The 15,724-nt window shown below is 42.3% G+C and overlaps 1 protein-coding gene across 4 annotated transcripts in view; it reads left to right on the top strand.

Annotated features, from left to right (window-relative positions):
- pdgfba (platelet-derived growth factor beta polypeptide a) overlaps positions 1 to 9,803 on the top strand; it is a 12,655-nt gene extending 2,852 nt beyond the window's left edge. The window contains exons 2-7 of one of the 4 annotated variants that reach the window (XM_060859340.1): positions 2,124 to 2,217; positions 4,350 to 4,421; positions 5,414 to 5,610; positions 6,210 to 7,095; positions 7,299 to 7,422; positions 8,329 to 9,803. In XM_060859340.1, the coding sequence (XP_060715323.1) occupies positions 2,124 to 2,217; positions 4,350 to 4,421; positions 5,414 to 5,610; positions 6,210 to 7,095; positions 7,299 to 7,422; positions 8,329 to 8,341 (1,386 nt within the window). In that variant the 3' untranslated portion in view covers positions 8,342 to 9,803. Of the gene's footprint in view, positions 1 to 2,123; positions 2,218 to 4,343; positions 4,422 to 5,413; positions 5,611 to 6,209; positions 7,096 to 7,298; positions 7,458 to 8,328 lie in introns of all 4 variants that reach the window. The other 3 variants (XM_060859339.1, XM_060859338.1, XM_060859341.1) reach the window with 3 other exon arrangements.
- Positions 9,804 to 15,724: the final 5,921 nt, after the last annotated feature.

Below are 15,724 nucleotides of genomic sequence, written 5' to 3'. Positions count from 1 at the left end.
ACCTCCAGGGTTGGGGGTTCGATTCCCACCTCCGCCTTGTGTGTGTGTGTGGAGTTTGCATGTTCTCCCCGTGCCTCGGGGGTTTCCTCCGGGTACTCCGGTTTCCTCCCCGGTTCAAAGACATGGTAGGTTGATTGGCATCTCTGGAAAATTGTCCGTAGTGTGTGAGTGCGTGAGTGAATGAGTGTGTGTGTGCCCTGTGATGGGTTGGCACTCCGTCCAGGGTGTATCCTGCCTTGATGCCCGATGACGCCTGAGATAGGCACAGGTTCCCCGTGACCCGAGGTAGTTCGGATAAGCGGTAGAAGATGAATGAGTGAGTGAGAATTTCAGTATCAGTGAGATAACGGCGTTCACTCGTCTGTTTCACTGAGGCAGACATTGGCTTCCTGCCCTGTCACTGGAGGCTCCTTCCATAAATACAAAACATCTCCTTACAGAAAACATCGTGTCAACGACGGCATAAATCTTTACCGCGTGTCCTGTATGCGAGACAATAATATATTAGAATGAGTGTGTGAACGACATGTGCTGTTGTCTGTTATGGCAAAAAAAATAAATCAACACCTCCTGACCAATCAGAATGCAGAATTTGACATCGTAACAGAAGCGGTGAACAGTGACGCTGTTATCCGTATTCCATCCGTATTCTCATAACTGTTGCTGTGCTCCGAGTGTGGTTTTTATCCGATTCCCAGCCCTTCTTTCATCGCTCTCCGCTTTCATCGACCTATCCATCATCTCCAGACCTATTTGTGTGACGTGAGGAATCTATGCAGACTATATGTGTACGTCTGAGCCACCTGCCAAGATCAGCATACAGGATTGCTTTATGTCTGGACTCAGCATTCTGGCGCTTTGCCACGAGGTTCGGCAGTGTGTCACATGTGTGTGTGTGTGTGTGTGTGTGTGTGTGTGTATAGGCAATAATTTGGGTCTTTAATTACAGCCCGTTCCCCTCACCTCTTCTCAACAGCGGACTATTAGCATTCCTGCGGCTCCGGTATCCTAAGATTCAGCTGGACGCTGCGGCTGCTGTTCTGATGGGTCCTCACTTCTACTGTCAGGACTCGAGAGAAAGTGTAACACACTGATTTAGATGTGTGTGTGTAGGTTAGTAGGTGTAGAGTTTTCAGTAGAACATCTATCACCAGTTTAACATTATTAGACACACACACACACACACAAATCTAGTGTTCAAATCTAAACTATGACCAGCTGTTTTTCTCAGACTAGCAATAAACACAGACTTTGACTTTGCAACTGTTGTTATTGTATGTTTGCATGTTGCCATGGAAACACAACTTGCGAAATCGAGCATCTTCTTTGACACTTCGCGTTTCTGTGTAATGTTTAAAGCGGAACTTTTATTTATCCCCCAGAATTACACGCGTTTGTCCAGACTTCGAGTTGCTTGAAGGTCCTTGGTTTTTATCTTTCTGTGGGTGTGTATGAGGCTGTGTGGGTTCTCTGGTTAACTTCCACTTCCTTAAAACAGGCTGGTAGATTGTACTTTGTGAGTGTGTGTGTGAGTGTGTGTGTTTTGCCCTTTTTGTTTATTTAACATGTATGGAAGGAGTCTCCAGTGTCAGTTCAATGCTGTATGTTTTCCAACATCTTCAGAACTTTTGGTGGTTATTTATTTATTTTGTGTTAGTTTTTCTCATTCATTTTAAATTGTAATAGTTGGCAAGTTAATGTTAAATGATATATGATATAAAAGGAATAATTCACTGCACTGAAATGCTGTTGTGATGGTTTCATTGTGTGTGTGTGTGTGTGTGTGTGTGTGTGTGTGCATGTACCCAATGTGATCATCATGTGATGAGCTCACTGTATTAGAGCAAAAATACAGCAAGCACCGTAGCAACTTCCCAAAAAAGCAACACACACACACACACACACACACACACACACACACACACACACACACACACACACACATATCATGAAAATAGAGCTCTATTTAAGTTTGGCAGAATTTACACAAGTGTGATCTTCTGTTCTTTTATAAAACACACACACACACACACACTCTAAGTTGATAGAGGCTTCCAGGTGTTACAGGTGTGTGCATACAATGTCTCTTTGAAACATTTACCTTCACTGATCTCTCTCTGTAGGACCCTGTCCCTGTGTCTCTGGTGAATTTGGTGATGAACTCTCCCATCTCAACCATGAAGGACCTACAGGAGCTGCTGGACGTTCACTCCGTAGGTAAAGCGGACACACACACACACACGCAACAATAGAATAATTACATTTAAATATAAATACTTTTTATAGAATGTAATATTATAATAACGTTCCAGTGTGTGTTTGTGTGTGTGTGAGAGAGAGTGTAATGAATTGCATAAAAAGTAAGTAGCTGAAGACAGGGACAATGGCAATGACCTTGAGCCCACTGCAGGCAGGCAGGCAGGCAGACCCACACATACATGCGCACACACACACACACACACACACACACACACACACACACACAAATAAGGACAGCCCATTGTTCACCATACACCGGACTCCTCTCTTCTGTACAACAATTATTGCTGAAGCCATGGGAGGCTCTGTCTCTCTCTCTCTTGCTCGCTTGCTCACACACAAACACACACACACACACACACACACACACACACACTGAGTGTGTTCAGGCTTTATCCAGCTGTGAGCCACATGTTATTGCAGCAAACTCACAGGCACCTAACATACGCACTCCTACACTAACTCCCCCATACACACACACACTCACACACACACACACACACACACACAGGGGTTAACTCGAACTGAGAGCAAGGTCTAGACTGATCTCAAATACATAGCTCATCTAGCACACATGTGTGCCTACGCCCACCACTCACTCACACACACACACTCACTCTCACACACACACACACACACACAATTGCGCTATTACATTTGTTCATATTGATGACTAGCCTGAGACCAGGCTGCTCTCAGAGAATAAAGAGTAGCGATTGTACAAACAACATTTCCTTTGTGCAACAACAAACAATGAGACTACAAAAAAAAGTTAGCGGCGTCACCATTAAACCCAACGTCATTAAAACCGCACACACACACACACACACACACACACACAACGCCACAGCAAATTCAGCTCTGTGTTTCATCATTAGTAATCACCATATCCAGTGCACTAGTGGACATTTTGACAAGGTTTTGTGTTCATCAAACACACTTCATTAAAGTTTTATGCGAATGTAGTGATATTTGTAAATCTGCTAACATTTCATAAGCCAGAGGACTAGAAGCATTAAACCAGATGACTTTCTATAAAGGGCACTAAATCTTTACAATATGAATCATATCTTAATTACATAAATTCCTAACAAATAAATTCCTGGCAATTCTGTAGTATTGAACTTGAAAATTCTTTAAAAAGCTATGGTTTCAGGAGTATCATAATTCACACAAATTAAAAAATAAAAAAATATATGTCGGCTACGTCACATATCGATTTTTCGATGTTTGATGTATCATCGACATTCTATATGGTCTGTCCTTTAAACTAGAAATATAAAACTACATTTTATTTTTATTATTGTAAAGTTTTAATTGTATTACTACAAGCTGAGGAGGCGGGGTTAAAGCCAAACTTAACCAAGCTTAATTACATTACTACTTTTAAAAATCTGCAACTACAGCTGATGCGTAACACGTAAACCCATAAAGTGCAACGTAAAGTACAAAGTGAAAATGTGAACGAAGCCCAGAATTCTGAAATCAAGCATTCGTGAAAGTTTGCAGCTAGCAACTGAAACTTTGATACATTTTCTCATCGTTTATTGACGGTCGCATCTCATATAAATTTCTTTTTTAATTTGAATACAACGTCAGCGAAAGTCAAAAAGTTTGTTTAATGAGAAATTACCAATGTAGCTTCCAGGAAAATTCATTCATAATTATTTGCCAGATGGAAATGTTGGCAAAGCTAGCTAACTTGCTATTAAAAAAAAAAGCTAGCATTGTTAAAGTTGCTAAAGTCTCAAATGAATCCGTGAGCTAAACAACAATCGCTTCAGTAAGAAGATCCCAAACATTATAATATCAACAAATACCTATTCTGTTTATGTCCTTATCATCTATGAGAACTTTTAAGAAGTGTCCATCAAAGTGTCCTGTCCATTTCCTGACCAATCAGGGAAGAGCTGTGTATGTGAACAATGCGGTGTGCCTGCATGTTGTAGCATGAATCAGCAGCTTTGGAAAGTTAAAACCACAAAATATATATTTGATCAAATTGTTGCCGATAATAACAATGACAACAACTATGAAATATTAACATCTGAGTCACAGCATTATAATCTGTCTCTTCTTTCCAGAAGAAGAAGAAGAAGAAGAAGAGGAAGAGGACAAGAATCATTTAAACGGAACACACAAACGCCTTCCCAGAAGTCTCGGTGAGAGCCTCTCCCAGCTTCCCTTCCTCTCTTTGTCTTCCTCCATCGTTCTGTCCCTCTTTTGTCCTCTTTCCAGAATGTTCCGCTCCACAAGGGCTTTTAGGTACATTTTGTTTGTATGTGCGAGTCTCTGTGTGTGTGTGTGTGTGTGTGTGTGTGTGTGTGTGTGTGTGTGAACTTTTAGTTGATTGCTGTCTGCATGTCTCAGAGTCTAGTCTAGCTGCTTGTCCTTAGGATACCTTCGTAACACACAGACATACACACACACACACACGTACAGCGATGTTGAGTGTCCTCTTCACACACACTCTTGAGTGTACACATTCTGACAGAGCTGAGGGTGTAAGTTATGGTTTGTGTGTGTAGTGCTGTTAGTCCAGTCCACTGACAAACAGGGAATCCAGCTCCAATACACAGCAGGACAGAGTGTGTGTGTGTGTGTGTGTCCGTGTCCTGATTTTTCCTCATAGCAGTTGTTCCCGGGTCAACAAAAACAGAGCCTAAAGTTAAATGAGGTCACAATGAGACATTTCTTGCTCATGGTGTAGCGCTTAGCATTAGGCAGTTACAACTAGTATTTCATGCTAAGTTAGTTAGCTACCAAAAATGTGCACTGCTCTAGTGTTAGCTAGCCTACTAGTTATGGTAGGAAATGATAACGGTACTGTTAATGTTTAGTAGCTTTTTAAACACATTTACATAAACTTAAAATTTTTGTAGCTAAATTCTCTAGCAAGCATGCTAAAGCGAGTAAAATGTCTGAAATGTGGAATGAAAATCAGTACAGTATTTCTCTCCATGCTGTTAAAAAAAAAAAAAACACGTCTTAACAAGGATTGGTGTGGATGGTGTGTGTCTATGAACAATTTTTACCTCAGGATGTAATGATATTAATGTTTTACTGGACCTATTTGATGATTTTAAGCTAGCAAGGAAGCTAACATGAAACCATGTTCTGCTGTCTGATTATCTTTGGTGTGTGTGTTTCTCAGGTGATGTGCAGATGGCTCAGCCAGCTGTGTGTAAGGTGCGAACCGAAGTGATGGAAGTGACACGCTCCATGTTGGACCGAAGCAATGCTAACTTCCTGCTCTGGCCTCTTTGTGTGGAGGTGCAGCGCTGCTCAGGCTGCTGTAACACACGGACGCTGCAGTGTGTGCCTGTTACCACCCAGATACGACTTCTACAGGTACACACACACATACACAACCCACCACTGTCCCACTTCCTGTCCCAAATATCCTGTACCACAGTAGCAGACACAATTACACTTTTCCTCCTCCGTATTACAGCTGAACTCTGGAGATGTTTGTAAAGTAGCCGACATCAAGACATTAAACAACCACTAGGGCAACATTTTGGTAGCTGGACGGTAAATTAGCTAGTGTTCAATAACCTTTAATGGAAACCAAAGAAGTGAAGAAGTTAGAAGTGAACATCAAAAACGTACAAAAGCTTCTTAAATAACTACTTTGTAACGTAAACATTAAGCGTTCTTACGATGCTGCTGTGACATTTTTAGTTAAAGGAACAAAGACATTACAAGAAAGTGAAGAAAGCTAGCATTGCATCATGTGTTCAAACTGTTGTAACATTCTGCGAGTTAAGTAATCGCTCACTGAATTAAGGGAATTAATCAGGGGTTGACCAAGCAGATAAGTATAAGGAGCTAAATAGCTAGCTGGCAGCTACTATATGCAGAGAAGCTAAAAGGCTAAGCTAGCTCAACACTATAATGTCTGCAAGGACTCTATGGTAATGCTAGTTTTATTTCCTTTTTTCTTCCAGATGACTAAGATCCAGTTTATTGACAGACGGGCCGTCTACGAGAAGGTCGTCTTACCTGTGGAGGACCATCTCAGCTGTAGCTGTAAATCACGTGCTGTCAGTCACACCGCTTGGACAAGGACCACGACATCCCCACCTCCTCCTCCCCCAAGACTCATCACCAAACCCCCCGTCTCCAGGAGCCAATCAAAAGAAGAGCTGCATCGCCATGACGACCTAAAACACAAACAGAGGTTCCAGCTGGAGGATCAAGAGACTCAGTGGCAGTCAAAATACACGTTGTCACACACACAGAGAGTGCCTGTACACACACTCGCACACACACAGGGCTACCGACTAGGTCCGTTCCAACACACCAGTTCAGAGGACGCATCAACGAGGCAGGCAAGCTTTGACACAACACGTATGGTGAGCGACACAACGCAAGGTCTCACACCAGTGAAGCTTCAGGAATACCACACACACTCTGGCAGCGGTGATGATAACATTAAATCCACGGCGAGTGGAGAACACCCAAAACGCCACAGACATCACCACGGCACCCAGGAAGCAGCGACAAAACACCAACATGAGCCGAGCCAATCACACGCAACGGAGCAGCACCGCAGCCAGCCGGATGTCACAATGCATCACAGCAGCCAGCTGGAAGCCCCGGTCGTCAGCTTCAGCCACGTTGAGGTCATTGGCCAGTCTAGTGGTCAACGTGAGCTGTTCAGCCAAGCGCCAACGCCCAGTTTGCACCAATCAAATGCGAAGGATCAGCAGCGAAGCCAATCGGAGATAGACAAGCTACCAGAGTCAGGACAAGAAAAAACAGACCATCATCACCAACACCATCACCACCACCATCATCAGCATCCAACACAAGCTGCCACACAAAGAGCAGGTGTGTGTCATACAGGATGTGTCTCAAACACACACACACTCCTACAGCCTGTCCTTATTGTATTATAATTAGCATTGCATCTGTGTCCTGTTTTCCAATGTCAATAGTGACATTTATTAACAGGTCAAGAACTTTGAGATGATTGCTTTCCACAAGCGTTTAACACAATTTCCTCTTTCTCTGCATTTCTCATTACTCTACAGTGACAAACGCTCCCGCCGGCATGCCTCCTGTGCCTCACACACCCCCTCCGGCCGTCGCTCAGCGAAAACGAAGGAGAAAGCAAAAGAGGAGAATGAGCAAGTCCGCAATGAGGGCCATGATCATGTAAGAAAGAGGGAACGTTACAGAAATAAAAAAGGGTATGCTAGCTCTAAAAGGTGTGATAGCAGGCTTCCTGTCCTGTCATCTAGCATTAATAAATATTGTCAAGTTTGACATTATGGCTTATGTTGTCATGTTTGTTATTATTGTCAATTTATGAAGATGACTATGAAAATCCTGTCAGGGTAGTTCATGCTAGCTAGTACATTCGTGAGTGGAGAAGATCTTAAACATTTGTAAATTTAAAAATCTTCAGTTGTTTCTTACATTAGCACTGATATTTACTAATGTTTTTAATATGAATTAAAATTTGCTCACATCCTGTCATGGTTGCTCATGTTAGCTAGCAGAACATTTATGATTATGACATAAAACTGTCAGATTTCCTGTCAGGTTAGCTAGCAGGAGTGTTAGCAGTGATTATCTTAAAATGACCCTCAGTAGGGGGAAAAAGGCTTTTGGATTTATTTGGATTCAAAAATGGCAAAAATAAATCTCTCTCCAAGAATGAATGTTCTTGTAGATTATCTTGCATGAGCAAAGAGAACTCTAAACTAGAAGAACAGCTGCACATGAACTAGCTAGTTTACCTCAGAACTTTATTAGATTATTTGGCAGAACAGTTAATATTTCTTTGTATTTCTCCTGTTCTCTGTTTAAAGCTGACTTGGCTTTTGTATGATTCTTGGTGTGGGATTTAGGACACAGACAGTGGTTTGAATACAGGAATATGTTTGTGGTGCAGTTCATATTATCTTGTTTAATTGTTTTAGATCAGATGAATATGTCTCGGTTCTGGACTCATACTAATGTTTTCACTAGTTTATCTGTTCAGCAAGAAATTAAATTTCCTTCTTTTAAAATTGGGTTAGATGTATAATCTGGATTCTGATTTCCTCCTTGTTTTAGGGTCATGTCCTAAGTGAAACGGCATTTGCCATCACGGACCAGAAGAAACCCGGAGAGACGCCGGACACAGCACGCTGACACACTGGAAATATTGCTCACAATAACTGGAAACGGCTTTGATCTCCTAAACATAAACTCAGAATGACTACATTTCCCAGCTTTCAGCACGGCAAAGAAGCGCCGGTGTTCGGCACTATGGGATATCCTTAAGTGTTTATTGCACATGACCGAGACACTGCTGACATGGCCTGCCATAATGAGACGGCATGGAAACCAACACAGAGTGAGTTTGCCAAATAACGAGATTGCATCAAATAGAAAGCGGACGGCCTGCCAAATGATGAGACTGCATCTCAAACCATGATTGGTCAGCCTGCCAAGACCGCATCTAATACAAAGCACAGAACCTGCCAAATAATGACACTGTGTGGAAATCAATGCAGGGATGATACAGTATGCCAAATAATGAGATTGCATCTAATACAAAGAGTCACTGCCTGCCAAAAAATGAGATTGCATCTATACCTATGAGGAGTCAGCCTACCGAAATATGAGACTGCGTCAAATTCAGTGCAGACACAACCTGCCAATTAATGAGATTATGCCCGAAACAATGTAAAGCAGGTTGCCAAATAGTGAGATGTAATTGTAAGATAAATACAGACAATGACCCGCACTTGCAAAATAGTGAGAAATAGCGATTAATGGTGTTTCATGTTGTTATGACTCTCAAATCACTTTGAGATAAGAAGGGAAAGAAAAGTCCAGTGTGGACAATAAACTCTAAACACAAACGCAGTCCCGGTTACGCTGGACTGCAACAGAGCAGATAAAATATTACATCTGTGGCTAATCGAAATAACTGGGTGCTACTTAACGGACACAAGGACTTTACTGGGAGTGTTAAATATTAAGCAAATTAATTTAAAACCTAACGCCAACCTCACATTCGTCACATACTGCTTGCTTGTAAAGTGTTCTTGTGTTGAATACGTCAACATGTGTGAAGGATGTTGTTAAATGAGATGTCGCACACTGGAATTCTCAAGAAACAAAGCAAGAAAACTTGCTTAGCTGTACTATTAGCAACCCTGCTAATGCCAGTCATAGCATAACTGGAATATACTGCATGTCTTAGCTTGAGCTCATTAGCAAATAAAAACCCAAATTAAATGTAACGATCATCCACCTCTGAGGGGGTGATATAAAGACTGTCGGAAACTGTGCTTAGTCACGCTAAAACTACTGATGCTAGCAGGAACTTGTGTATTAAAACTACTGTTTGCTAAGGAATGCGTAAGGCTCTACTGTAAATGTTAGTTTTTATTTTTCTGCTGTTTTTTTTTTTTTTAACTTATTTATGAAAATGGTAGATGTTTCCATCTGCTTCTGAGTGTAATAAAATGTTATTAATGGTAATTAATGTAATAATGTAATAATGCTATTTTAATATAAATATAAATATGTGAGAATCCCGTTGGTCTTCTGTATGATCTGTTTTCTGAGGAAGTGCTTTACGTTACACTGCATATTCGTTTCGCGTACACAAGAAACTCTTGTGTAAACAGTCAAAGTTTATAGAAGAGGAAACCAATTAGCCAAAACAGGATGTGGGTCAACACATTTAACTTTCATCTTCTCCTTGTGTTTGTGTTTGTGTTCATGTCCTTGTGGGGACTTTGTGTGTGTGTGTGTGTGTGTGTGTGTGTGTGTGTGTGTGTGTGTGTGTGTGTGTGTGTGTGTGTGTGTGTGAATTTACACTAATAACAATAACAATTATTATTTGATCTATAGCTTATTCTCATTGTCATGTAAATAACACTGCGGTTGTTTGAAGGAGGGTAAAATTATGTTCAACTGGCAACCAGAAGGAATAAACAGACCCAGAAACAAGAACTATATCAGTAAAATGAAGTGCGATTACTAGTAGTAACTGAAGGGATAGACAGATGTGTGAACTGATTGATAGAAAAACAATGATGGATGTATTGAGGAAATGAAACAATGCAGTGTTTATTAGAGCAGAATGAACTGCCATCTTTAGCTGCTTAATGTGTACTGTACTGTTTATCATAACTATTTCTCCACATTAGAAATAGAACTTCACTCACTCTCACTCATTTTCTACCACTTATCCGAACTACCTCGGGCGTCATCGGGCATCAAGGCAGGATACACCCTGGACAGAGTGCCAACCCATCACAGGACACACACACACACTCTCATTCACTCACACAATCACACACTACGGACAATTTTCCAGAGATGCCAATCAACCTACCATGCATGTCTGTGGACCGGGGGAGGAAACCGGAGTACCCGGAGGAAACCCCCGAGGCACGGGGAGAACATGCAAACTCCACACACACAAGGTGGAGATGGGAATTGAACCCCCAACCCTGGAGGTGTGAGGCGAACGTGCTAACCACTAAGCCACCGTGACCCCAGAAATAGAACTTTAAATACATAAATAGATACGTTTATACTTAAACTAACAGATACACTCTAATAATGTTACTAAAAGACATTTTCATTAAACATGGCCAAGACCTGCCAACTTTTACAGGGCACGTGTATTTTTTCAGATTTTTGACTGATATTGTAAAAGATCTAATGCATTTATGTTCTAGAAATAGTTTCAAACATAACCTGCCCATGTTAATATATAAGGTGTCCCTCTAAAGCGCTTAAGTGTGGAGATGTAAAAAAAAAAACAGCCAGTGTTGAGCTGAGTGTGCAAAAAATAACGCTCTGTCCACGGTTCAGGAAGCAGGAGACGAGTGACCTTAGATTTGTGCAAGTGGGGAATGAGGTCCCCATTAAAACAAATCAAATTGAAGTGCACTGGGGGGACTGTAATGAGGAGCTGTGTGTGTGTGTGTGTACTTAAAGATTTCATGAGTCATTGTCTCACGTTACTGTGCTGCTCACTCTGGTCCCCATAAGTTCAGCAACACCTGAATGTGTGTGTGTGTGTGTGTGTGTGTGTGTGTGTGTGTGTTTGCTGCTATGGCAACATGAGCAGCGATCTACACAGTAAGAGGTCAGGTGGTGAAACGGACACCGCAGAGAGATGGACAGATAAAGAAATGGACGGAGAAGTGAACGAAAGGAGAAACGTAAGAAAGAAAGATACAGGGATGGTAGAGATCCCAGAAGAGGTGTTTAGAAAGAATAGAAGTTTAGAGAAGAGGAGAGTGAAAAAGCAACAAAAACAGATCGAGGGGCAAAAGAAGAGGGAGTGTGTGATAAAGAAGGAGTAAGGGGTGTTGGAGAGCAGAGGGGTCAGATTGCTGAGTTGGGAGAAATATGTAGGGAGTGACACAGTGCCAGAGATTTTCACATGGTAAATCTGTGCAAACATTATCTCCTCCCTTGCAAGTGCATGGCCAGAGGCAGGTGTGTGTGTGTGTGTGTGTGAGAGAGAGAGAGAGAGAGAGAGAGAGAGAGAGAGAGATAGAGAGAGAGAGGCCCTAGCCTGGGGCTGCTTCCTCAAGGGAGCAAGGGTAGACACTTCTCTATAAGCCCAAGTTCATCATTGCACCATATGAGGAAGTGTTCTAACTCAGTTCTTTGTTAGAGTATTTAGAAAAATGAAAGTGTTTGTGTGTGTGTGTGTGTGTGTGTGTGTGTGATACTTTGTGTTGGAATGTGTAATCCTCTGTTGGAATGCTTGTTTGTAAGTGACAAGCATTAAGAAGGTTTTACTGGAGCTGGGTGTGTGTGTTAGTTAATAATTAACACTAAGTCTAGTCCACTGTGTCATTATAGTGTGATACTAGCTGTTTGTGTGTGTGTGTATTCTGGGGAGAGTCTTAATAAAGTCCACGGCGTTGAAGTACTTACCATAGTGATTATTTGTGGATGTCACGAAACAGGCGCCTCCACAGGAACAAAACAGACCCAAATGCGGGGAAAATAACAGACCTACTAACACTCTAGTCTAGATGATTGAAATACAAAATAACAAGCAAAAAAGCGAAAACAGGGGGGCACGGTGGCTTAGTGGTTAGCACGTTCGCCTCACACCTCCATGGTTGGGGGTTCGATTCCCGCCTCCACCTTGTGTGTGTGGAGTTTGCATGTTCTCCCCGTGCCTCGGGGGTTTCCTCCGGGTACTCCGGTTTCCTCCCCCGGTCCAAAGACATGCATGGTAGGTTGATTGGCATCTCTGGAAAATTGTCCCTAGTGTGTGATTGCGTGAGTGAATGAGAGTGTGTGTGCCCTGCAATGGGTTGTCCAGGGTGTATCCTGCCTTGATGCCCGATGACGCCTGAAATAGGCACAGGCTCTTCGTGACCCGAGGTAGTTCGGATAAGTGGTAGGAAATGAATGAATGAAAAACGAAAACATGAAACATGAGGACTCAAAACAAACACACACACACGTGAAGACAGGTATAAATAGGGGAGGTAATTAGTGAAACATAAGGAGCAGGTGTACAGAGGCAGGAACGGGATAAGGACCGGGTGGGAAAAACACACGTGAGGACACAAAATATAACTAAAGCACATAGCACAAGATTTAAACAAAGCAGAATTATCTAAGCCATCATCACGGCTGATGTTGGAATTTAACAGGAACATATTGGAGACAGGGAATATTTTATTGCTCATAAAGCTGCTTTTGGAAAGCATACCTGGCAACCCTGGATAACAGTGTGACGATGCCTTGGACAAACAGTACAACGAGTTTGGAAAACATACTGCTTTAACAATTATTGTATTACAGGTCTAATAATAAATCAATCAAATCTACTTTCTGTGCCTCGGTCCGCTAACTCCGTGGTTATGTTTCCACGTTGTCAGTCTGTCCATCCATCAGTCTCAGATTATCGATGGTTCGAGAAAAAGAGGAGGAATTCTGTGTAAATGATACGAGGATGAACTGCTTAGATTGTTTAATTGTTCCAAACAGAATAAAGGTCACAGTTAGGTCGAAACTTTAAGAAGATAGTGTAGTGTTTGTGTGGTGTGTGTGCTGTTTGACAGAGTTAATACTTTCCAATAGTGTGGGTAATACAGTCAACTGTCTTGGTGTGTGTGTGTGTGTGTGTGTTTGTGTACTGTGCCACACTGTGGTTTGGTGGATCGGTGCGAGTGTGAGTTCCTCTTACTGACCTCTGGCTCACCCTGTAGTTCAACCCCTGCTGAACACACTCACACCTCGGCTCCAGTTGGCCCAATGTCCCCCGACCCGGTCAGCTCACACACACACACACACACACACACACACACACACACACCCTTTATCATTTAGTAGTCTTCCAACGTAAGTGCTTTTCTACCGCTATAGTGATCTATCTGTGACCTGGATCACATAACTACCCAGAAACGTACTGTAGGTGGAGTTTCTCTGGAGGTTGTGGGTGGAAAAAAACACCAAGTCAAGAAGCATGCAGGGGTCAAAGCACAATATTGATAACCCCAGAGGGTAATCCCAGTATAACACTGATCCAAAAAACATAACAAGGCTCAAAACACATCCATGTAAAAATAACAGCATGACTTGAGTGAAAGGAAACAGTGTCTTTGCAGTTGTTGCTACAGGGCTCTCAAGTTTTGAAGACAGGCAAGAGTGACATATCCAACCCCCCCCCAACACACACACACACACAAACAAACAAACAAACAAAAAACAAACACTGGGGGTATTGTTGTGTTTGGTAAGGATCACTGGACACAATTTAACCAAATACAAAGTATTTATTCAATTTTCATTTATTAATTTGTGTGTGTGTGTGTGTGTGTGTGTGAGAGAGAGAGAGAGAGAGAGAGAGAGAGAGAGAGAGAGATTATAACTGGTGTTGTTTATTGTAAGTGTTTGTTGCCTTTTTGGACTGCTTTATCATTTGTCATGTTGGTTTGGCTCAAGCCCAGACATTTTTAGGGTCATGATTGAGGACAATGTCCCGTCCAGAGACAAGCTGTTTCCTGTTGAGGTTTTGTTCAAACCGACCATCAAAAATACCCTCTGGGCATCAGCATTATAATGTGGAAGCACTAAAACTTAGACTACTTGTTCTGAGCAGGTGTTGTCAGTGAACCGGGGTCCCCTGGTGCCATCTCAGGTCCCCCAGCTTGAGAACCACTGGCCCTAGACTACTTGTTCTGAGCAGGTGTTGTCAGTGAACAGGCTGTAAAACTGTTGGCTAAGTTACAGACACTCATGAAAAACTCCTGCTGATTATCTGGGAAACGTCTCTAACAGCAGTCACAATGTCATTGTTTGTGTCAAACAAGATCATGACTTACTCTGTGCTCAAAGTGATGCTCACAGCTCCAGTGCTTTTCTCTGTGGGTGAACAAGGATGATGCTGAACAATTCCAGGATCTGCTTTTTTTTCATTGGTTGTTGCGTTAAATCTTACCCAGATACAATAGTGCTGTTTTCTGATTGGCTATCGTGTAGCCTCTTTTTTTGATTGGCTGATAAGTGTCAGGCCTGACTAAGAGCTCCAGGGGAGACGCGCTTGATTCCTGCCCGGTTCCATAGAGACAGCGGTGCGGACTGATACATTTTGGGCGCTGTGGCAAATTAAATATATGATAAATAGTCAGTTTTTCTGCGTGACATATACAATGTATGGCGAGAGAGCGTGACAAAAGACAGACATGAGGGACTGTCACGCTCAATGTGTGATGCTTGACAGCCCTGCAGCTAGCTGGTGGTTCATACATTAGTTAGTTATGCAATTAGCACTTAGTTGTAGCTACTAGCTACAACTAAAATCAAGCCACAGTACGCTAACAAGAAAAAAAAAAAAGACACTAGCTAACAGAACTAACTGAATTTCTGGTCAAATACCAAAGTGTTGCCATGGAGACACACAGAAGTTGTGTAAATGTGTGTGCATCTGATAACATCTGCACTATTGACCCTGGTAAAATTTCTGTAACTGAGGTGTGTAGCATGTGTGTGAGTCCCACCTGCTCATTCCATGCCAGGTGCATGTGTGTGTGTGTGTGTTTCTGTGTGTGTGTGTTTTGGCTGGGATGAACCTGCTGATGTGTAGGTTGAACACGATCTCATGCCTGTACGTCATCGCGTCCATCAATTCGCATTTGGTTGGTAAAGCTAAACAAGGTGCTGAGCCAAATTTAGCACCCTGATGTAAAGACTTGCCCTTAAAGGGGCGGTTCCCAACAGCACTTATGTGAGAATTATGGACAATCGGGTGCGCGTATGGGACGAGAGATCACGCACACACGTGTTGGTACTTCACCCAGCTGATTAATCAGTAAACTCTGGAGCTAGACGAGATTCCCTGCATGTGAGTCACATAACCCTGAACATTTTGTGGAAAAAACACATAAACACACACCACACACACACACACACACACTCATTTCTCACTCAGAAACAGAGAGTTGTGTTGAGGTGAAGATGTACTGAA

This window comes from Tachysurus vachellii, chromosome 23 (genome assembly GCF_030014155.1).
Source record: "Tachysurus vachellii isolate PV-2020 chromosome 23, HZAU_Pvac_v1, whole genome shotgun sequence".
Classification (NCBI taxonomy): Eukaryota; Metazoa; Chordata; class Actinopteri; order Siluriformes; family Bagridae; genus Tachysurus; species Tachysurus vachellii.
The sequence above is the reverse complement of the archived record's forward strand: the minus strand, read 5'-3'. Positions and strand labels throughout refer to the sequence as shown.